The sequence below is a fragment of the Macrobrachium nipponense genome, chromosome 40, assembly GCF_015104395.2.
Source record: "Macrobrachium nipponense isolate FS-2020 chromosome 40, ASM1510439v2, whole genome shotgun sequence".
Taxonomy (NCBI): domain Eukaryota; kingdom Metazoa; phylum Arthropoda; class Malacostraca; order Decapoda; family Palaemonidae; genus Macrobrachium; species Macrobrachium nipponense.
In genome coordinates this window covers 41716710-41741640 of record NC_061101.1, presented here as the reverse complement: position 1 = coordinate 41741640, position 24931 = coordinate 41716710, and the positions used below count along the sequence as shown (strand labels likewise).

The window sequence follows — 24931 nt, the reverse complement described above, 5'->3', positions numbered from 1 at the left end:
CTCTTGATCATGCGGTTCTTATACTCCGATCAAATTATCAGAGGTGGGGCACTCCTCAGCTCTTTTGACCAGGAGTAGCAGCCTAGGTGTGCTAAACAGTCAGTTCAATAGACTCACTCAGACTCCTTCCAACAAGAGTCTTCCAATCGTAAAGGACTGAGGTTTGTATGTTGTGTAGGAACAAATCACAATTTTGAAGAGTAAATGTATTTTTCCCAACTATACAAACCTGAGGTCCTTTACACTTATGGCCACCTCATGCCACCCCTCAATCTGAACCTGACCCGAAAGGCAAAGTGGAATGTTTACATCCAGGCAACGCGGGTCTCCCCACCTACAGGACAGAAGGTACTGCCTTACCACCTTGTTCAAGAGATTTAATGGTTGTGTTCCAACTTCACCATAATCAGTTCCTATTGTAAAGGTCTTCAGGTTTGTATAGCTAGGAAAAATACAGTTTACTTTCAAGAATTGTGGATTTTACACATAAATGCTTGAAACATATAAATTACGGGCAGTCTCCAGTTATCGGCGATCTGGTTTTATGGTGCTTGTCCAGCGCCATAAAATCAGACAATTTATGGCTCCATAACGGGTTGAGTTCAGTTATTGGACGCTATAGAGTTCTTATGGTGTGCTGATAACCAGTTAGCAGCACCATAAGGCCCATTATGGTGCCATAAATCACTTGAGTTTCTGTAATGGCAGTTTTTGCTTCTTGGCACCTCCTGGGACAGAACCCCTGTCCCATAACTGGGGACTGCCTCTATATAAAAAATTAAACAAACACTTAAGCAGGGTTTCTCAACGATTCAAAAATGTTGCGTTTGCATGTCTGTGAAAGAATATTGTAAGGTCGAGGTATTACTGTATCCACGTGATCAAATTTCTAGTGCTGGTAGGATTACAAAAGAAACATTTTGGTCATGAAAGACTTCTTTTCAGGTAGTAGTGTATAGTAATCTTATGATTGTCAAAATGGTAAACTAGACATATATTCATAAAGTTCTATAGCTTCCTTTCCATAAACTTTTTCCGTAAACAAGGCATTCATTAATGTAAAAACTTCCAAGATAGTCGATTATTTTCAGGAAATCTGAGAAAGTTGTACACTTTTGGCATTGCATGTTTTGTACTGAGTAGGTAACTTAATGAGCTTCACAAAATATTTTATTAAGAATGGTCTAATAGTATTGTGAAATAGGAATTCATGATGTATAGATGATTAACAACATACTTTTTGTGTTGTTAGGACAAAGGAACTGTTACATTTGAGAAAAATGGCCAGCAATGAGGCCAACCGTCTTGAAGCTTCTGAGACAGGAATGCGTGACCCGTGCCGAATGGGCAGGATCTTTTCTGGGCAGTCCACAAAGTATGTCTTTGGGACGAAAAAGGCCTCCCAAAGTCCAGAAAGCTCTCCAGGATGAGCATTTTAGATTTCATCACTCATGCGCAGGCTGTAAGTAATATAACTACTATGTATTTGTATCCTTATTTTCTTAGTATTTTGTGTTAAACAGTAATTCCTTGTTTGTTCATGCCACTTACCTGACAGATATAATATAGCTGTATTTTCTGACGTCCGACAGAAATTTCAAAACTCGCGGCACACGCAGTGGGCGGCCAAGGTGGTAGTACCCACATTCCGCGCTGGGAGGCGGATATCAGGAACCATTCCCATTTTCTATTCATATTTTTTTCTGTCGCCGGTCGGTAAACATCTGTTTACGACCTCTGCTCAGGATTTTTTGGAAATTGACTCGCTTTTAAGTATCTGATTGATTTTTTGGTATTGAATTGGATTGTTGAATTGGCATGCGCGATAGTGGACCGTTTTTTTTTGATTTTGATTGACTTTTTCTCTATAAGATATGTCTGGATCAAGTGTTGTGAGTTTCAGAGTGTGTGTGAGGGCTGATTGTAAGGTGAGGCTACCGAAAGCATCGGTAGACCCCCACACAGTATGTATGAGTTGTAGGGGGCTTAATTGTTTGATTGATCATCGGTGTAATGAATGTGAGAAATTGACTGATGATGAATGGAGAGTATATGAGTCCTATCGCCTTAAATTGGAGCGCGATAGGATCAGGAGGTCTTCCTCAAGGAGTTGGTTCTTCCAAACAGGTAAGACTAACATCTCTCCTCCTGCACTAACACCTGTAGTGTTTACAACCCCTAAACCTGTGTTGCCTTTCGGGCTCTGATTCTGTGTCGGGAGAAGCGAATGCTCTCTCTAGATTTTGGAGTCTCTTCACACTCTGGAGAACAAAGTGAAAGCCTTAGAAACTGGCTCGGTGCAAGTGTGATGTGCTCCCCAGTGTTGTGGAGGGGGCGTCAGATCGGCCCCATAATGCCCTCTAGGCCTAGACCTCTATCAGACTCCAAGACCCAGGGAGGAGGTATGTCGAAAGCCGCAAGAGGGTTAGGGGGCTCCCACCGATTCTGGCGTCCCTTCGGCAGACCATGTAGCAAAGACCCAGGCTGCCAAGGACCGTGCACGAGCACGCGTCCTGAAAGAGTGCTTCTCGTCCTCCGAAGCGTCCCTCCCCGCGCAAGGGGTGGAGCGCTCGGAGAGAGACTCGTCCGTTTTAAAGAGGACGTTTCTTGCGGAGGACGCTTCACGTCCTCTTTCGTCGGAAGACGCTTATGATGTCTTTCCGCCTCAGAAGAGAGGTAGGATTTCCTCCGATGAGGACGCTAGGTTGCGTGCACAGGCACGTATACCTGAGAAACAGGTAGCTGTACCTGTGAGAAGAAGGAGGCGTCCCCTCGCCCCTCGTCTTCTCACAGGATCAGTCCTGCTTCCTCTGCTCATTCTTCCCCGACGAAGAAGCATTCTTTTGTCCCTTCAGGACCAGCTTTCCTCGCTTATGGCTCAGAGGACTCGCCCAGCAGCAGTCGGAGCCTAAGCGAAGGAAGGACCTTAGACTGCCTGTCGGGGACTAAGCAGTCTCCTTCGCCTTCTCCGACTTCGTCTCGTTCGCCGATCGCTTCTCCTTCGGCGATTCGCCGATCTCGTTCGTCCGCTAGAAGGACGTTACGTCAGGGACGCTTTTGAGGAGGACGCTCTGTACGAGGACGTTCGGCAGGACGTTTGGGGGCAAGACGCTCGTCAGGACGCTTGTCAAGACGCTCGTCAGGACGCTTGGCAAGGACGCTAAGCAGGACGTTCGTCAGGACGCTTGGCAGGACGCTAGGCAAGACGTTCGTCAGGACGCTCGCCAGGTCGCTAGACAGGACGCTCGGCAGGACGCTCACCAGGACGCTAGACAGGACGCTTGGCAGGAAGCTCGCCAGGACGTTCAGACCTCCTTTCAAGATGTTTTTGGGGATTCTGATCAAGAAGTCTTTCCCCCAGACGCTAGTTTAACGTGCACAGGCACGTATACCAGCGAAGAAATGTAAGGACGTTCTCGAGCAGGTGAGACTGCTGCGGAAGGCGCTGAGGACGCTCGTCCTCCTCAGGACGCTCTACCGTCAACGAGCAGTAAGCGTATAAGAAGACAGCCGTATAAGCGATCTATCAAGGATAGGGGTCCTTTGATAAGCCAAGACCCGCCATTAGGACGCCTTCTCCTGACAGACGGTCTCCTCTTCCGTTTAGAGAAGAAGGAGAGCTAAGTAATTCTGCCGAATCGGCTGAAGAGGAACCTGCTACAGCCCCTTCTATCTCGGACTATAAGGTCCTCGTACGACTCTTTGCGGTCTTTGTTTGAAGATAAATTTCAGCCCGCAGCTCCCAAGTCTCCTCCTTCGCAGTTTCCTCATCTAAAACACTGGGAAAATCCCGGAGAGGTTTGTAGAGATGAAAACTTCTCTATCAACAAAACGTGCTTTCAAAAAGCTCCAGGACTGGATGATACGAAGGGGAGAGAGCAAGGTAAGACGACCTTCGCATTACCTCCTACTAGACTTATGGAAAAGGGGGCATTTGGTATAGAACCAAAGATGAAGTGGGAATTCGTATCCCTTCTTCTGCTCAGGGAGATTTTCCTCAGCCTTGTGGATTTGCAGAGGAGGTCGCTTTTACCCTCTGCCAAGGTAACTTGGACCGCGTCGGAGACTGACCTCATTTGAAGGGTTCTGCTCAGGACGCTGGAAGTCTTCAACTTCCTTGACTGGTGTTTGGGAGTTCTGGATATGCAGCGAGAAGCCAGAATCTCTTAGTCTGGGGAGCTGTCCAACGTGTTAGCATGTATGGACAAAGCCGTCAGGGATGGTTCGAGGAGCTCGTATCTCACTTTGGAACAGCTACTAAAAAAGAGAGCTTTGCTGTGCAATTTCACAAGCTCGTTCGGTGACGCCAGCTCAGAAAGCGGATTTGTTTGTTTTCGCCTCTTTCGAACCATCTCTTCCCCCAGACTTTGGTTAAGGACCTGACGAACAGCTTACAAGAGAAGGCTACTCAGGACCTTTTGGCCCAGTCTACTAGACGGTCAGCCGTACCTTCAACCTCTTCGGCTGCAGTTCGTCCGCCGAAGAAAGTTTAAGCCCTTTCGGTGGGGCTCCCCCCCTCGAGAGCAGCTCCTCGAGGGAGAGGGTTTTCACGAGGAAGAGCTTCCTTTAAGCCAAAGCCTTCCAAGTGAAAAGCATGTCCTTCAGACACCAGTCGGAGCCAGACTGAAGTATTTTGCGGGAGCGTGGAGAGAGAGAGACACGGACTCTTGGTCCTCAGATCGTGGAGCAGGGGGATACAAGATCCCCTTTTTGGAACTTCCTCCTCTTTTCTACGACTCCCAGAGACCTTTCTCCATCCTATCAAGGAGAAAAGAAGAAAGTCTTGTTCGATCTTCTTCACAGATGATCGACAAAAGAGCGGTGGAACAAGTTCGCGGACCTGCAGTCTCCAGGTTTTTACAACAGGAATCTTCCTGGTACCAAAGGCAGTCGTCAGGTTGGCGTCCAGTTCTAGATGTGAGCAGGCTCAATCTTTTCGTGGAAAAGATCAAATTCACGATGGAGACGCCTCATTCGGTTCTGGGAGCTTTGAGATCCGGGCGACTGGATGGTAATCCTTAGACTTGCAGGACGCGTACTTCCACATCCCGATCCACCCTCTTTCAAGAAAGTATCTAAGATTTGTCTTGAACAACAAAGTATGGCAGTTCAGAGCTATGTGCTTCGGACTGACCACGGCTCCGATGGGTGTTCACAGTGGTGATGAAGAATGTAGCGAGGTGGCTACACTCTTCGGGAATAAGAGTTTCCCTATACCTCGACGACTGGCTGATCAGAGCGTCGTCGAGAGAGAAGTGTCTGAAGGACTTGCAGTTCACTTTAGCCTTAGCGAAGTCCTGGACTTTCTAGTCAACCTCGAAAAGTCGCATCTGACCCCAACACAGTCCATCGTGTATCTGGGGATTCAGATGGATTCAGTGGCTTTTCGAGCGTTTCCGTCCCAGGAACGTCAGCGGCTAGGCTTAGAAAGATCTAGCCTTTTCTAAGGAAAGAGACTTGCTCGGCGAGAGGGAATGGATGAGTCTGCTGGGGACCATTTCCTCGCTGGAAAGGTTTGTTTCCTTGGGAAGACTGCACATCAGGCCTCTCCAATTCTTCTTGGCAGACGAGTGGAAGGCCAAATGACGATCTCAATGCAGTTATTGAGAATATCGATTCCTATCAAGAACCCATCTAAAGATGGTGGGTTGGACCATCAGAAGCTTCAAGAGGGCGTGTCCCTAAGTCTTTTGAGCCCCGACCTAGTGTTGTTTTTCAGACGCTTCCATCACAGGATGGGGAGCAACACTAGGGGGGAAGGAAGTTGTCAGGCTCCTGGAGAGGGGAACAGGTAGCCTGGCATATAAATGTCAAAGAACTGGCAGCAGTCTTTCTGTCCCTGCAGTTCTTCGAGAAGAGTTTGGAAAACAAGATGTTCAGATAAACTCGGACAATACCACAGCACGCGCTTATTTAAAAAAACCAGGGAGGAACACACTCCAGAACGTTGTACTCTAGCGAGAGAGATTCTGCTGTGGGCAAAAAGAAAGAAGGTGACTATCCTGACGAGATTCATTGCAGGAGTGCAAAAACGTCTCAGGGCAGACCTCCTCAGTCGTCGAGACCAAGTCCTTCCGACGGAATGGACCTTGCACGAGGGACGTTTGTCGAGACCTGTGGACGCTGTGGGGACGTCCACTGGTCGACTTATTCGCAACGTCAAGGAACAAGAGACTTCCTCTTTACTGCTCCCCGGTCCTGGATCAGAAGCATCGCGGGTAGATGCTTTGCTTTGGAATTGGACGGGCCTAGACCTATATGCCTTCCCACCATTCAAGATTCTGGGGGAAGTCATGAGGAAGTTTTGCGGCTCGGAAGGGACAAGGTTAACCCTGATCGCTCCGATGTGGCCAGCGAGAGAATGGTTCACAGAGGTCATGTCTTTCCTTGTAGACTTTCCAAGGACATTGCCTGGAGGAAAGATCTACTCAAACAGCCTCACTTCGAAAGGTTTCACCAAAACCTCTCCGCTCTGAGTCTGACTGCGTTCAGACTATCGAAAAGTTGGCCAGAGCGAGAGGTTTTTCGAAAGCAGCTGCGAGTCAATCGCACAGGCGAGACGTGCTTCCACAAGAGCTGTTTACCAGTCGAAGTGGGCTTCCTTCAGGGCATGGTGTAAAAAGGAGGAGTTTCCTCTTCCTCGACCTCTGTGAACCAGATAGCTGATTTTCTGCTATTTCCAGAAATGTGCAGAAATTAGCGGTCCCTCACCATCAAGGGATACAAAGCATGTTGTCAGCGGTTTTTAGGCACAGAGGCCTAGACCTGTCTGACAACAAGGATTATTCATGACCTTTTGAAGTCTTTCGAGACCTCGAAGGTTCCTCAGATGAGACCTCCATCATGGAGGAATCTGGATGTAGTCCTGAAATTCCTTATGTCGAACACTTTCGAACCGCTTCAGACAGCGTCTCTCGAAACCTGACAAGGAAGGCTCTTTTCCTAACTTCTCTTGCGACGGCTAAGAGAGTTAGTGAAATTCAAGCGTTTTAGCAAGTTAATGGGCTTCAAAGGGGACAATGCTGTCTGCTCGTTGAACCCATCTTTCTTGGTGCGAAGAATGAAAATCCTTCGAACCTTGGCCGAAGACTTTCGAGATCAAGGGTATGTCAAGTCTGGTGGGCCAAGAACCACAGAGAGAGTCCTTTGTGCCCGGTAAGGGCTCTCAAGTTCTACGTGCATAGAACTAAAGAGGTAAGAGGTCCCTCAGGTAACCTCTGGTGCTCTGTGAAGAGGCCAGAGTTACCTTTTATCGAAGAATGCTGTGGCTTTCTTTCTAAGGGACACCATTCGGGATCATTCATCTTTCCAGAAGACTGATTTGAGCCTCTTCCGAGTAAAAGCGCACGAAGTACGAGCCGTCGCTACCTCTCTTGCCTTCCAAAAGAACATGTCAATCAAGGACATCCTTGATTGCACCTTTTGGAGGAGCAACTCCGTCTTCGCCTCACATTACCTAAGGGATGTGAGAACGATCTATGACGATTGTAATGCACTGGGGCCATACGTTTCTGCGGACACAGTATTGGGGTCCGGAAGTAGCTCTTTCCTATTCCTTAGTTAGGTTTAAAGTTAGGTGTTGTGTTTTTAGGTTGTGGTGAGTCTTATGTGAAGATCTCCCATCATTTAGTTAGTGTTAAGGGGTTTTGTGTATAGTTGGTCAGGTGGTGGCAGTTTGCTTCGTTGCCCTCATTTGTATGGCCTCGATGATCTTGTCACGCTGAGGTCTCGCACCCGTTGACAGATCATCCAGAGCGCACCAGCACTACAGGTCTCCACCTGGCTGGCAACTCTGTGATTAAGCAAAAGCAGCCTTACGTGACAGTAATCACATAGTCTACTTTGCAAACAGGTAAGGAACCAAGATGTATATCATCTACTTAATTTAAGTTTCCCCCAAAAAAAAAAAAATCCTATTCTGTCTCTTCCACCATACCGAAGGTGGGATTCAGCATTATATATATCTGTCAGGTAAGTGGCTATGAACAAAATGTTATTGTTATTATACAATTAAGGTTTGTTCATACTTACCTGGCAGATATATATAATTAAAGTGCCCACCCTCCTCCCCTCAGGAGACAGAGGCATTAATAAAAAATATGAATAGAAAATGGGAATGGTTCCTGATATCCGCCTCCCAGCGGCGGGAATGGGTACTACCACCTGGCCGCCCACTGCGTGTGCCGCGAGTTTTGAAATTTCTGTCGGACGTCAGAAAATACAGCTATATATATATCTGCCAGGTAAGTATGAACAAACTTAATTGTATAATAACAATAACATTTTTTTATTTTGATTTAATAAAATTCATAGTTGGCAAATCTTCCACCTTAATTTTTATACAGAAAACTGGACTGTTTTGAACCTGAAAGTTGTAGTTATTATAATTCACTAAAGACAGATCTAATAACTGGGTCATGCATAAGTATTCAATAACAATTAGCTCAAAATTATTGTGTTCAGATGTGCAGTAATGGTTTAGTTTGTACAGTACAACTTGTTGCTCTGAGGCCATTCTTTATAATACTGATTTTGTTCAAGTAAGTGATACAGATTTATACCTCCAAGGGTTTATGGGGGAAGGGATGTTTATGGGAGTTCCATTTGCCAACGTCCTTAAAGGAGGAGATAAGATAGAGAGAGAGGAGAGAGAGAGAGAGAGGAGACGAGAGGAAGAGAGAGAAGAGAGAAGAGCAGAGAGAGAGAGAGAGAGGTAAATGTAAATGTAAGCAGCGTTAGGTTGTTTGTGTTCGTGTGAATGGATGGGTAACAAGCGAATTGCTCGTTCAGTGAGGGGTGTTTGTGTCTGTTGGGTCGGTCGCTAGTCTGGTCTGGGTTTTAGAGTCAGTCTGTGATCAGAGTCTGTAATGAGAAATTGTGAAGGACAAACGTTTGGGCAGCGGTCTTAGCAGTATGTACTATTGTTGGTCAGTTGTGTTGTGTTTTCAGGGCTATTTGAGTTATTTGTGCTCTGTGTTTGAAGGTTGTTGTGCATGTGAGTTTCTGTTGAGTTGTGAGTTGTTGTAGTTGAGGGTGGTTGTTGTTGTTGTGTGGGAGCTGTGTGGTTTCTTGGTGTTGTTGTGAGTGGTTGGGTGTGGGGTTGTTGGTTTGGTGTTGTGGAGTTTGGTTGTTGGTGAGCTGTTGTGGTTTCTTGGTGTTATTGTTGTGGCTGTAGTCCTTGTTGTTATTGTGGTTGTGGTCCTTGGGTGTTGTTGAGTTGTGGGGTTGTGGTTCTTATAGTTGTCGTGTTGTTGGTGTTGTGCTTGGTTTTGTGGCGGTTGTTGGTGTCCCAGCAACCTCGTCCGCTGGACGGCAGAGCATAGCCCTGAGTATCTGGAGTTGGGGTGAGTACATGTGTTTGTATTTTTGTTCTGTGTGTTGGTAAGTCAATTGTCCTGCGTTTTTTCTGTAGCGTAAAGAGGAAAGTGGTGAGGGTGAGTTTGGCAGCCAGATTGGTTAAATTTGTTTTGGGTTTTGGGAGTCTTGCCCTAATTTTTTTTAGCTTGTGATCCCACCACACAGTTATGATAGGATGCATATAGTTTTCTTATTATACAAAATTTGCATAAAGAAAACACAATATAAAAAAAATCCTTGCTTAAGTTGAGTGTCTCATACCTTAATCTTTTTATTTTTTATTATGTAACCTACCCAGTAATTACATAGCTATAGTTTCTGTTATTTGCAGCAGTATAGATTCAAAATTCGTGGTAGCAACACCAATAAGTCTCACCCCCCCTAGCGAGATGTTAGAAATGACATAGCCAATTAGCTCATTCCATTTCTGTGACTCCTGGTATAAACATCTGGTGGTGGCAGCAGTTATTCAATTTTCGCTGGTTATTTACCAGATTTTGGTATATAAACCGAAAGTGGAATAACTTCAACCGAAAGTTTCAGGATCATTTTTTCCCTTGTTTTATTGCTTTTCACTGAAGTAGTACACCTTTAGTTCGCATTTAACTACTTTTGGACGAGGTTTGGACTAATATGTAAACATTGGTTTGTCAGACCGATTTTTATGCTTAACAATCAGATATTGTTTGATAACATTTTTCAGTAGCAATCTTTTGATTATATCATTTTTACTATGAGTAAAAGTGAGATGTCACTTTGCTAATAAGCAAGTAGCGTTATAATGGAAACACTGTATTAGCCATCTCCCTGATAGAATAGTGTAATAATGTAAACATTGCATTTGTTATCAGAATGTTGTTGGTTGTGAATTTTATTTCTGCAAGGCATGTTGGCAGGATTCGTAATTATTGTTTTAAGGTGTTTTCACCACTTTCGCTTATTAGCGTGTTCACTGCTGCAACAAATTTGCAATAAATTCAAACGGTTATCAATCTTTCCAAAACTAAGTGTAAAGAGATAATGTAGCAAGAGAGAATTAGTTTTGATGGATTTTTGGAGGAGGGTCTATTAAAAGCCTATTAAAAGCAAGAATAAAATTATTATTGAATATATTATTATTGATATAATATTATTATTGGTAACAAATTTTCTTTGAAAACATACAAGAGCTCATACAGGGAGAACATCCAATAGAGAGCTGAACTTAAAAACCAGTTAAGCGGGGACAAAGTAATGTTGATTTAGCATGCTTGCTTAGCTTGAATCGAAACAAAGCTGTTAGGTAGCTAGACTGACGAAATAATACGCTTGCCATCAAAGCTATTAGTGTACCTGGCACCGAATTATTTTGGCTAATCTTGTCTTTAACCATATGTTTGATCTAAGATTATGTCTTGCATTTATCTTATAGTTTACTGAGCCATAGTAGAGCCATGAGCCATAATAGTTCCGTCCACGAGCGTCCAGTGGATCCGTGGAACCGAGCACCCAGTGGTGCCTAGTAGCATCCATGGCACAGAGCATTCAGCAATTCTGAGCTCTCAGTATTGTAAGCTACACAGGTGTTCAAGTAGTTTTCTCGTGATACATGGACACCTAGTCAGATAACACTATTACAGTTTGTTGTGTTTTTCTCTCCTGCTACTAGCTCTTTAATTTTAATGATATGACTTGCCCAGCAACAAAGGTCCCTGTCAAACTCCCCAACACCTGGGAGAAGGCATACTGGTAGCCCAAGGGAGGTCAGTGGGATTTGTCCACAGACAGTTTCCCCCTCAGGCAGTCCTGTTGTTAAATCCCAGGTCGCGACAGAACGCCATTAGAAAGGCATCTAGTATAAGGAAGTGTCTCGTCTTTCCATGAGTGGGTTGAACTCTGAGGAGTTGTCACCCAGGCACTAATGGCGTTTTATTGCTGAGCCTCGGCCACTGTAAAGGAGGACTCGTAATGTGTCACCTTTTGTCCCTCCTAAGAAGGCCAGTGTGTTACAAGAGGACCAACGTCCTTCTTGCAGCTTCTGGGACAGTCCAGAATGCTTTTCACATGATGACGACGGCTTAGAGGATAAGTGTAATGAAAGGATATCCTCTTTTGATATTCAAGGAAGTTGCATGCAGGATAAGTTCTGAGTGTATATTGGTGACAGACCTTTATCCTACTGTGCTCCCTACTTCAGATAGTTCCTCTATTAAAGTCTAGCTCTTAAGAAGTGTACGTCAACTAAGCATCTTTTGGTGCCTGTGTGTCCTTCTCAAGCAGGAAGTGACTTGGTCCTGCCTTCTGTATCTAAAGTAACTCAAGAACTCCCATTGGTGCAAGAGCAGATGAGCACCCATTGGCGCCTCGGCTTCTACAAGCGGCTGAGCGCTCATTGGCGCAGGAGTGCTTGCTGGCTCATGTTTTACCTCTTCTTCAAGAGCGCTCACTGGTTCAAGAGCTTACACTGGCGCCCGATCGTTCAGTGGCTTCCGAGTGTCCATTAGTTGCCCGGGCATCCATTGGCTCTCAAGTGTCCATTGGCGCCTCAGTGTCCATTAGCGCATGAGCGTCCATTGGCGCCTGAGCTTCCACAGTGTCCAAGCACCCAATGGGCGCAACTGGATCAGTAGGAAGTTTTTCTACAACCATCGACAATGCTTACATCTTCTGTCTTACCGACAGTGTCCCAAGTTATGGCTGTCTTAGATCCTTCGATTACAACCATTCAAAATAGTTGGACAGTATTTTGGGTTTTTATGAAGTCTTCAGTACGTACTGTTCAACCTGAAGCAAACTTGTCGCCGTTTTCATCGGCTGAAGAAGAGGATAAGGAGTTGTCTCCGACATCCTACAATTCGCTACTTTACTACTTTGTGGCGAATTCTTCAGATTTGTTCTTGCCAAGGCTTCATGAAGCATACAGCTCCTTCTATCCAGCCGCAAACATCCTTTCCCCATTTCTTTGGCGGAAGGAGAAGGAGTTAAGGAGACTCCTCGTGCGACCTAGGTACAAGTCGCCTCTTCGCTATTTTCTAGCAAGTTTTTCTGACTCCTTCTCGCCAGTAGCTCCAACATCGCCAGTGTCTTTATATTTTGGAGATAATCAAGTAGATGTGCCTAAGTTGTTTATCTAGTTCTATCCTTTTCTTCTTGTTAGGCAATGAAGAAAGTTAACCTTTGGCTTTCTGAAAGAGGGAACAGGGAAAGATTGAATTTAATTTCCCACTGTCACATCTTTCGACAGACAAATAATGTTGTTCATACGTGAACAAACCTTCGGTCTTAACAATAGGATAGTTTTCTAGTGCTTAGTTGGAAACGGTTAAATCGCAGATGAAAACCAAGGAATCTTGTTAGATCTGGCAACGTCTGCTATATTCGGGTGAAAACTGGTCAAGGACCAGGCACCCACGCCACTGCGTTCAGTCTTTTTCTTAACTGCCTGGGTGAGAGTCACAGTTGCCCTCTGTCGGCCTTTTTACCCGGTTCATTTTCCCGCCCGTTTTCGCTTGTGATTCTTGTTTTTGGCTTCGGAATTAGACAATCTTATTAAGAATATTTTCCGTGTGGTTGTAGTAGTGGGCTTCCTTGATTGGACTGTTGGAGTTTTCGGCCGCAATCAAGGAATGTTCGGTTGGATAAGGGTATCAGAGACTGTTCCCTGGAATTGTCTTCTCCCTTTACATTGAGCATTCTGAAGATGAGAGAACTTGTGTTCTTTCACCACCAAGGAGTGTATCAGATGCAGAGGTCTACCCTTCTTTACCCTCCTCTAGATAGTAAACACCTTTTTTCTGAGGATACAGTGATTCAGGTATTCCTTTCTGACCTTTAGATGAAGTCAGCCCCAGAACGTCTCTCTCACTCAACCAAGTGTTCTTGTGTTACCACTACTAACTCGCCCTTCTCCTTCCACATGCGCTCAGCTGTTTCATGGCAAGGGAAGCTCTAGGAGTCTAGGTAATTCCCTAGATTTGGGGGAAGAGTATGTAACAATCCTCGAACCATTAGGGAATCCTTCTCCAAAATCCCCGCTAAGTGAAGGGGCAGTCCTCCGGGCAACTGCAGGAGCAAGGTTCTGCCAGTGTGGATGAACTGGGAAGCAAGAGGAGCAGAACCTTGGATCATATAGTGTTGAGAGAAGGCTACAACATTCCTTTCAAGAGCGTTCCACCCTTATTCAGCTCTCCGACAGCTTTAGCCTACTTGGAAAATTCAGAATTGGGACATTTATTGCCCTGTCAAGAGAAGTTTTGTCACTTGCAGAAGAAGGCCATAGAGTTAGTAGTAGTCCACTAACTCCAGGATTTTACAACTGATTATTAGTAAGTCCCCAAGGCCTCAGCGGGCTTGAGGCCTGTGTTAGATGTAAGCACTGATTGTTTTTGTCTAAAGACAAAATTCATAATAGAAAGAATCAGACTGGTTTGTTATTCCTTCATCAAGGGGACTGGATGGTGTTCATCGATATGGACAGTGCATAGTTCCATATCCCAATTCACCAAGACTCAAAGAAGTTTCTACGTTTCGTCTTCAGAGAGAGTACCAATTCAGGGCTCTGTGCTTCGGGCTTTTGACAGCCCCACAAATGTTTTGGTACTCACATCTTAGCCCCATTGCAAATGGTTGCAACTAGTCAGGATAAAAGTCTTTTTACCTGGACGATTGGCTTCTTCAGTCACATTCAGAGAAGAAGTACACAGAGGACGTGCAGAAAATTCCATCATTGGCGGGAGTTGGGACTTCTGATAAACTTGAGGAAATTACAGTTAGTCTCCTGTCTGGATTTTGTCTATTAGGGGATGAGGATAGACTTGGTTGCTTTTGGGCTTTTCCATCCCCACAAAGAGTGGAGTCGTGCCTTCAGTAGGTGGACCATTTGCTAGCCCTTCAAGATTGCCCAGCAAAGGAATGGTGAAGCCTGCTGGGCACCCTAGCCTCTTTAGAACAGTTCGTATCCTGGTGGGAGTCTCACATGAGGAATCTCCAGCTCTTCCAAAAGATAACTGGAAGGGAAAATAATTTCCAGACTCATTTGTGTTCCAGGCAACATCTGAAGTAAAGGAGGACCTGTCTTGGTTGAGATCAGAAGACAGGCTATGAGAAGGGAAGTCCCTTCTTCCTATGAGCCCAACCTGGTATTCTATTCAGACACATCCAATCCAGGCTGGGGAGGTCTCCTGGGAGACAACGGAGTATTGGGAACATGGGATGTTCAACAGAGAGAGTGGCACATAAGTTTGAAAGAATTGTCGGCTATCCACCGAGTGCTGTTGGAGTTGTGGACCTGGTCTGCAATAAAGTAGTAACTGTCTGCTCGGACAGTCCTCTTTTACATAAAGAAACAGGGAGGTACGCATTTTTTTTCTTTGCGAAGCGGCAAGAACCCTTCTGTTATGGACAGATAGGAACCACACTGGAATCCTAACAAAGTTCATACAAGGGAAATTCAACGTCATGGCAGATGAATTAAGCTGCAAGAAGCAAAATCTTTATACAGAGTGTTGTTTTTTAGCAGAACTAGCTCCTTCTATAGGAACTCTGGACGATAACTACAGTTGAGTGCAAATCCCGTTCTATCAGAGCTGGAAGTGCTTTACGGCAGGGAGAAGAATGGAAGTCTGTCTGGCTAGGTGGTCTGGTATTTCCTAGGACCAGAGGCCCAGACCAGATTTAACCCAAGATGTTATGGCAAGTACTACATATGCATCTAGTCCTTGGATTAGGACATCTTGCCATTTACCCTAATGGTCTTAATCTTCTGAGACTCAGATTTAAGAGGAGCATTTGCATCCTTTTAGCAAAGCTAATGACATTATGTACAACCTCTACCTCATTATCTTTCAAGACATACATAATATGTATTTCATACATCCATTTCACATTCGACCTGGTAGTATGATCATTCATCATTTCTCATAGTGTAAGAGAATTTTTTGAAGTGTTAAAATTTAGGCAGTACCTTGAAAATTTTAATCACTGGCATGGTATCGAGGAAGAAAGCATAGGATTCCCTCATATTGTCCGAACCTTCACTTGGTAGTGAAGGATCGAAGTTTAGGGAGCCAAGAAGTTACAATGTACACAGAGCACCCGACACTTATAGTGGATGGGTTGTGGTTTATACTTCAGTGTAGGTGACATAATAAGCTGGTTGTTTTTTGTTATGGTACTGTGCCCAGGGCAAGGGCAAATTGTAGTCCTTGTGAGCAATTGGAATCAACCTTGCTACAAGGCTCCCCCTTAAGTACAGTGGAACCTCGACATACGAAAGTCCCAACTTACGAAAAATTCAAGTTACGAAAGCAAATACAAAGATTTTTTTGCCTCTGCATACGAAAATAATTCAGATTATGAAAGGGGGTTACTGTAAAGTCCCGAGATTCGCCCGGACCACCGAGAACAATTTCAAAACTCGCGCTCCGCCAACTGAGTAGACTCGCCACCATCCTCCCGCTCTCCCATTGGTTCCTGATGCTAGTCACCGCCGTAAGATCCTGCTCTCCTATTGGTCATCATCTGTCACATCATGCCTCTATGTAAAGGCGTTCCTTGACCATTTTTTGCGGCAGTGTTATCGTAAACACTGGAATTAGTTCGTTCACATATATTTCGTTTGTTAACGTAAATTCGTGCTAGTGATTTTGCTTTCGTTGTACTGTAAGTTACTTTATCGTGTTGTGTGTGAACTTAATTACTTATGTTATTAGCCATGGGTCCCAAGAATGTTGCTGAAGTTCACGGAAAGAAGAGGATGCTTTCTATGGAGAACGAAGATGGAGATAATCAAGAAGTGTTAATGTTTTCTGCCATTTGTTAATGTGTTTCGTAAAGTTTAGTGTTAATGTTTTCTGCCATTTTTTAATGTGTTTCGTAAAGTTAAGTGTTCATGTTTTCTGCCATTTGTCCTCCTCCTTTGTCGCCACTTTCGGGGATCGCCTCACTCAAAAGGTAAGGTTCCACATTTTACTACATATGTACGTGCATGTATGTACAGTATTTCTTGTACCCTGTACACTAATAAACTTTATTTACAGGTAATCACAGTTAAATTAGGTATTGAATGGTCCAAATTTTTGTATTTCATTGTTTATTGGTCAATTTAACTTTATTATAAAATTTACTGTGGTGTTTTTGTAGGGCTTGGAACGAATTAGGCAATTTACATGTAAAATGTAGTTCAAGATACGAAAAAATCAGGTTACGAAGGTCACTTCGGAACGGATTAATTTCGTAGATTGAGGTACTAGTGTAGAGGTGACCCTTGGCTTTACTGTTGTGCCACTAGAAGTTAAGTTGAGCACCACCAGAGGTAGTCTCTACTGCAAGCTCTCGTAACTAACAAGGGACAACAAGTATTGTTTCAATGCTAGCAGCTTATCTATTTCTAATTCATTAAATGACTTAATGCTTTAGAGTAGAGTGTGTCAATTTATCCCACCTCCTGCCAATGTGGGAATCAGCTGTGTAATTACTGAATAAGTTGCATGATTAAAAATTATGCTTTTATTATAAAACAAGGTTTTAATTATACTTACTCAGTAATTACATGATCAGAGCCCTCCCTCCCTGCTGATGGACATGAGCATAAAAAGAATGAGCTAATTGGCTGTGTCATTCCTAACCTTCTCGCTAGGGGGGCAAGACTGTCAGCTACACACTTATCGGTGTCGCTACCGCAAATTTTGAATCTACTGCTGTGAATAACAGGAACGATAGCTATGTAATTACTGGGTAAGTATAATTAAAACCTTGCTTTATTATAAAAACATCATATTTATACAGTATATAGTATATAGTACAGGCAGTCCCCGATGGCATTACGATAACTGAAAATCAGAGGTAATAGCACTGATCCCCTTGTTACATATTGGCACTGATCCTCGGATATTGGGTCCGATAACCTAGGATTGGCACCACTGTTAACTGGGGATCGGTGCTGGTAACCGAGGATTGGTGCCAATAAGCAGGGATCAGCGCTGAAAATTCAGTTGTCATTGTCGCTAGACAAGTGCCATAAAATCGGATTGCTGATAATTGAGGCCACCAATAACCAAGGCAATCGATATCTGGGGACTGCCTTTGCAAATAATGTGGTGCATTGGTTTTTGTGTTATCAAGACGATGAAATAGGTGATGCCTATTCAAGATTAGAGTTTGTTTACATCTTAGTGGGGTTTTCATATTGGCTTTATACAGCATTTTGGGAATATTAAGTTGCATTGAATTTAGTATAGCTGCTCTAAACTAATTTGTATTGTCTTGCAGCGTGTCCTGGACCAGCATGAGGATCAAGCTCTCCTTAAGGCATATATAACAGAGTGGAGAAAATTTTTTCAACAGTGCAACTACCTCCCGCTGCCCTTCAACCAGCTTGAATCGGCACTGGCTGGCAAAACCACTACTTCAGTAACCAAAAAGGTCCAGAATGACGACTCTATAGTTAGAAAGGTAACTCATTATTCATATCTTCTGTTTTTAGAGTACACATCTGAATCCTATGGAAACACTCATTGTATGTTTTTAGATTTTTTGTTCTTACACAATACACAAACCGTTGGTCCTTAACAATAGGAAATGCTTGAGGCATAGCCTGGACATTACCATTGAAATCTTCAAACAAGGTGGTTTGGTTGTTAACTACCAGTCAGGTTGTTTGTATTCCCTCCGACTGGATGTAAACATTCCAATTTGCTTTCAGCTGTTGTCTTTGGTAGACGTGTTTTCACTGCTCTCTACCTGACTGTTGTTCGCTGGTTTCTTCAATCCCGGTGGGATTTCTCCTTTTACTGTTTGTAAATAATTGGTTGTATAAGCGTCTGTAATAAATCCCCAGTCAACCATTGCCCTGAGGTAGATGGCAAGAAGTGCGGCAAGATCCGCACTTCTGTAGGTGTAGATCTTCACTCCCTCTGTGTTCCTTGCCAAGGGCATGAGTGTGATGTTTGAAGTGATGTGTGCAGTGTTCCCTTTGGTCTACATCCCAGTGGGGGAAGTTTGCTTGGAGGAGGAGATATGTTAGAAAGCTTAAATCTGTGGTAGGGGTTGGTACGCCCCCAACAACAACTACGATAGCTAATCCATCTTCCCACCTCTCTCCCGGCAACTGTCCTGTACTCTCTGCCACCCCTTCAAGGGAGGCCTCTTTCTTCGCTTCCTTCTCCGATGAGCCAAAGGGGAAAGAGGAGGGGGTGGCAGTGGCTATGGACCTAGGTAACACTCCTGTTAGGGCCTTTTCTTGCTTCAAAGGTCCTCCTTTAGAGTGAGAAGGGATCCTCCCCTTTACCCAACTTTTTTTCTGGAGGTGCCTGGGCTAGGCGAAGCATGGTCTTCCCTTGGGCTCATGGGACCACCCTTACTAGAAGCTCTGCTGGCTCACTTGAACAGAGCATCCACCAGTGCTTTTACCCACACTGTCATCACCACCACCACAGGAACCATGACCCAGCCTGGCTACTATCCTCCTCCATGCTCCTCCACACCTGGTTTGGACTCAATTCCACAGGCATCTCCTCCCCACTATGGATGGGTGCTCAACAGCAAATGCCATTGCTCCACCTTCCTACACCCCCAGTGCCTCCTCCTTCTGGTTTCACTGTGCCACCATTGTTGATGTTCAGGTTTCCTGCATCAGCCCTGTCCCCCTTGGTGATGACAGATGTCAGTGCCAGCTGTACTTGCCATCTTGCCTGCCGTTGCTCCTGCCACTGGACCTGGCTCTGCTGCCAACACTGCTCCTGGTACCAGTTTAGCGGATGTTCCTTGTGGAACCCTGACTTCCATCCTGCAGAAGCTATTGAAGAGGAAGTTGAAGGTGTTGTCACCTTTGTCTTCGTCGTCATGTCTGCCACTCCTCACTCTCCCCCCTTCGAAGGCTTCACGGCAGTACATTTATGATAAAAAATTATTTACTGTACTAATTACAGTAACCACACTATATTATTAATGTTTTAAATACAGCAAAATATAGTAATCAAGTAGTATTTTTGTCTTTTGTTTATGCTCTGAGAATCAATCGGCTGATGACGCGGATTACCGAGAGAATTATTTAGGAAAATAATTTAGTTGCTATAAGAAACTGATATATTAATGGAATTATTTGTTTTAATGTTGTACATAAAAGTTTGTAATAAAATAATTCATATTTCATTGAGAATTTATTATGTGAGAGAGAGAGGGTTATACGTCATCACAAAAATTACTACACTACTGAAGCCTCAGAAGCTTTAACCCTTAAACGCCGACTGGACGTATTGTACGTTGACTAAAATTGTCTGTCGGGTGCCAAGTGGACGTACAGTACGTCGACTACAAAGTTTTTTTTTAAATATTCGCGGAAAAATAGGTATACAGTGAGCCCTCGCTACTTCGCGGTTCGACCATCGCGGATTCACGACTTCGCGGACTTTTTTCATTACGTATGTATATATATTATAAAAAAATATATACATACGTAATTCGTTAATTCCATTAATTAGTAATATCTGCTCTTACTGATGGTTCATTGCATTACATATGACATATAATTCAGTACAGAAAGAAATAAAACACGAAAAGAGAATGTGATCATACGATAATTCAGTATACATAGTAAAATTAAATCGAACATGAAACGCAAATCAGATGCAGTCTGACTTTGTCATATTTGAATGGTGTAAGGCTGCTGATGGCTACTACTACAAATGTAATGGATGTGCATCTTTTCCATGAATCTTTTGTATGTATATGTAGTACTGCATCCAATAATATTGTTTGTTGCAAAAATCACATCTCGAATAAGCGTACGTATCTTACAACAAAACAAGCGTAAAATAGCGTACGTAAAGCATCTATAGTACCTTGTACATATTTGAATTTGTAACTACTACGTAGCATGTAAGACGGACTGTGATTGGTTCCAATGCTGATAGATGACGAATCAGCTCCTAAGTTTTGTAATCTAGCCTGTGATTGGTGTTTTGACCGCTTCTCCGATCCGCAGCAGCTTGGCTTGTCTCCGACCAGTAGCATCTTCTCGCGGCCACTTTGTTTGCCGCTCTCTCGCCCGGTAGATGCTGCTACGTTACTGTGTAACTTTAACCTGTGCTATGCGTGACTGTTTGAAGTTGAACTTTCTGTTTACGTAACCCCTGCAATGGCTCCCAAACGTTCTGCTTCTGCTAAGGCTGGTAGTAAGCCTAAACGCCACCGAAAAATGATGACGATTGCTGAGAAGGTGACACTTCTCAATATGTTGAAAGAAGGCAGAAGTTACGCGGGGGCCGCAGCCCGCCATTTTGAGTGAAACGAATCCACCGTTCGCTGCATTAAGAAGGACGAGGCGAACATTAGAAAGACGGCCTGGCCCAATCACCTTTAGCAGGTCAGCGAAGCGAGTTGTTACTGCTCGTAATAAAACGATCGTCCGTATGGAAGGTGCTTTAGCAATCTGGATTGCTGACTGCTGGAAGAAGAACATAGCCTTGGATACGAACACCATCCGAACCAAGGCTTTCAGTTTGTATGAGAATTTTGTGGCAAAGGAACCTCAAGACGACGATGGCGACCATGCTGTAGAAGACGAAGATGATGTACTAGATGAACCTCAAGCAGGGACATCCACTGATTCCCAGCCTCAGAAACAACATTTTTCCGCCAGCAAAGGATGGTTCGCGAAATTTCAGAAACGCTTTGGCCGAAAAGCGTTTCCCGTGCATGGCGAGCTTGCTTTCCGCTGACACTACCGCTGCTGAAACTTACGCGAATGAGACATTTAAGAATATTATCACTGAAGGTGGATACAAGCCATGAACAAGTGTTTGATATGGATGAGGAACGGCTGTTTTTGGAAGAGAATGCCGTCGCGAACTTTCCTGTTCAAAGAAGAAGCCAAAGCCTCTGGCTTTAAAGCATTCAAAGATCGTGTTACCCTCGGGATGTGTGGCAATGCTGCTGGATTTTTGCTAAAGCCGGGGCTTATTTACAAATCGAAAAACCCTCGCGCTCTGAAAAATAAAAATAAGAATCTCCTTCCCGTGTACTGGATGCATAATCCAAAAGCTTGGATTACGAAGATGCTGACCTCCAACTGGTTCCACCAGTGTTTTATCCCACAAGTCAGTAAATATCTCTTAGAGAAGGGCTTGCCATTAAGATCCTTCTCCTTATGGATAAACGCTGGTGGACACGCAACTGATCTGTCGCCATGAGGGCATTCAGTTGAGTTCCTGCCACCCACACAAACGTTCATTAATTCAACCGATGGACCAGGGGGTTATCAGGCGTTTTAAGGCCCTCTACACGAAGAATACCTTGGCGGACCTCGTTGCGTGTGGTGATGCTGCCCAAGATGATGAGGATGAAACATTCAATTTGAAGACGTACTGGCGGCAGTACACAATAGCCACGTGCCTGCAGAACATCCAGAAGGCACTGAAAGAAATGAAACCTGCTACTGTTAATGCGAGCTGGAAGAAGTTGTGGCCCCAGATTGTTTACGATGACAAGGGATTTACACCTGCTGAGATTCAACACTGCAGTACGGAAATCTGTGCAGTTGGCTGCGATAATTGGAGGTGACGGGTTTGGCGACATGACGACTGAAGACGTCGACGAGTTGTTGGACTGCCATTCCCAGCCGCTAACTGATGCAGACCTCGAAGACTTGACGAAATCGGCCAGTGACGAAGACAGTGAAACACAGGAAGAGACCCAAGAAATTGTCGAAGAAACGGGCTTAACATTAGAACGGCTTGCCAAGCTCTGCAACCTTGCGAAGGAGTTGAAAGAATTGTCGCAAGATTGGGACGAGGATATGGTTCGTTTCTCTGCAATTCTGCAACAAAATCGATGAGACATGACTCCCTACAGGATGCTCTTCGAGCGAAAAAAGAAGCAGCGGCAGCAACTTCCGATCACAATGTTCTTCCAGCCTCGCAAAAAAGAGCCAGTTCCTCCTGCTACTATGCCTTCGGAAGAAATTGAAGAAGTGTCCCAGGAAGAAGTTGAAGAGGTGTCCCAGGAAAAGACACCTCCGTCTGAAGAGACGTAAAAATATATCATTGGCTGCACAGTAGAAAGACATCATCAGCTTCATCATCATCATTTCTACTGTGCAGCAAATTCATTGCCATCATCATTCAAGTTTTTCTTCAACTTCTTTCGTGGTGAGTACAGTAATAATCTTTATTTTTTTATACTTTAATATTCTAACATTTTAATAATTGTGCCTGTTTTAGTTTAGGGTATTGTAGTACATGCATTAAGTGTTCTGTACATTTAAAGGGTGGTTTGTAACAGTATCTACGGAAAGGGAGGGTTTTAAAAGTCTGAATAATACTGTTAAATAAATATGTAAATATGGTGTCCCTACTTCGCGGATTTTCAGCTATCGCGGCCGGGTTTGGAACCTATCTACCGCGATAAACGAGGGTTCACTGTAAACCTAGTTTGCGAAAGATTTTAAATCACGCCCCTTGAGGGATGCTGGGAGTTCACAGATCACGCTATTGTTTTGTTTACAAGCGTTACCCAGCCGCGCATGCACGAATTTTAGAAAAAATCTTGTTTTTATGTCCGGACGTTACAAGTTCATGCATCATTTTGTGATAATATTTTCTCTGTATTGCTTTGATTGTTTTACAATTTGTTATATAACTCATTAACTTTAACCATTTTGCTCACAGCGTGATTCGTATACAGTTATATATGAAATTTTTTTTCGTGCAGTCATATATTCCAATATTTATATATGATAATGATATTTTTTTTCATTTCTAATGGTTGCATACTAAACTTAAGGCAATGACAAAAAAAAGAGCCAAAAATTAACTCTTAGTCTTAAAAACTAAGCATGCTGTGATTTTTTGAAAAAAAAAAACATTTTTTCCGCTTCGGCGCTAACTCCTGAATGCCACCGGCATACGACAGACACTTTTGTAAATAGAGGCTTGGCGTTTAAGGGTTAAGTTGCTTAACCCTCTTACGCCGAAGGGGTATAATAAAAATCGTCTCCCGTATGCCGAGGGGGTCTCAGAGTGAGCGCCGAAGCGGAAAAAATATTTAAAAAAAAAAATCAGTGTGCTTAGTTTTCAAGATTAAAAGTTCATTTTTGGCTCCTTTTTTTGTCATTGCCTGAAGTTTAGTATGCAACCATCAGAAATGAAAAAAAAATATCATTATCATATATAAATAATGGGATAGTATATGATAGCGCAAAAACAAAATTTCATATATAATTGTATTCAAATCGCGCTGTGAGCAAAAGGGTTAAAGCTAACAAGTTAATTTTTTTTCGTTGTTTTGTACACTAAATTGCAATCATTTTGGTACATAACGCATTGTAAAACGATCAAAGCAACACAGAGAAAATATTATCACAAAATGACACCATAAATCGGCGATTTATGGTGTCATAATTGCCCGAGTTTGTTATTGGCACCATAAGGTGTTGATAATAGAGTTATGGGGCCATAACATACCTAACAGAGGTGCCATTAACTGGTTATTGGCACCATTAACCAAACCTTGGTGCCATAAGTGCCATAAATTGTCTAGTTTCGGTTAATGACGGTATTTGTTTATCAGCACCCCGCTGAGAACGGAACTCCCACCAATAACTGGGGACTGCCTGTACCTGGTTTTTATAATAGTTTTATCACAAAAAGTGCATTAATTGATATGAAAATGTAGTAATTTGTTGATAATTATCAGAAAAATACCACAAATATGCAATTTTCCTGCAAATACGTAATGGATAGATATGGTCCATGAAGAAATCTGTGAATATGTGAGTCCATGAATACTGAGAACGCAAATACGGAGTTTCCACTGTATTGCCGGAGATGGTGTTGTCTGCTTCTGCTAAGAAGGCTTTTAGTTAGATGGACTCTTGGCTTTCACTCAAAATAGAGCAAGGAAAGTCTTGCTTTTGTTTTCCTCCTGCTAGACTTTCGCATAGGAGGTATTCCTGTTATACCACAGGAGAAGCTCCTTCCTTTGGGGCAGCTGCCTCATCCCAGGGGGACTTATCAGCTCTCACTAACGCTTCTCAGAGATCTGCTTTTTATCGGCCAAAGGTGATGTTTTTTGCAGCTGAAATCAACCATCTTTATTGCAATCTTTTTAAAAGTTTTGGAAGTAGTCAGTGTTTTAGATTGGGTTGGTGGATGCTTTAGCCTGGAAGATTCAGGATTGTTTGAACCTACCTGCAGACTTCGTATCAAACACCTTTTGAGTAAGCTCTTGTGTGGACAAGAATATTAAGGACAGTAGTACTTGTGAACTAGCTTCTCTTATACGATGGGCCTGTTAAAGAAGAGGGAATTATGGTGCTTGTATACCACAAAAGGGGTAACAACAGCACCAAAATCAGAGCTTCTGTTCTCTCCTCTTGGTAAAGACTACTTATTCCCACAGTCTACAGTTAATGACATTGTGTCGCACATGCATAAGAAGTCGACGCTAGACTTGTTGTCACAGTCTTTGAGATGGCCTAAAGACCTTCCTAACTTGCAAAGGCAGCCCTTTCAAGGCAGAAGATCAAGAGCTTCATCTTCATGACAAAAAGGAAACTCCGCTTCACATTCTTCACATTGTGGTCTGTTAAAAAGTCCTC

The 24931-nt window shown here is 43.6% G+C and overlaps 1 protein-coding gene across 1 annotated transcript in view; it reads left to right on the top strand.

Moving 5' to 3' along the window:
- Positions 1 to 1355: 1355 nt before the first annotated feature.
- Positions 1356 to 24931, top strand: part of LOC135212115 (cullin-5-like) — a 278450-nt gene continuing 254874 nt past the window's right edge. The window contains exons 1-2 of the mRNA XM_064245512.1: positions 1356 to 1462; positions 17605 to 17787. Of these exons, the coding sequence (XP_064101582.1) occupies positions 1427 to 1462; positions 17605 to 17787 (219 nt within the window). The 5' untranslated portion in view covers positions 1356 to 1426. The remainder of the gene's footprint in view (positions 1463 to 17604; positions 17788 to 24931) is intronic.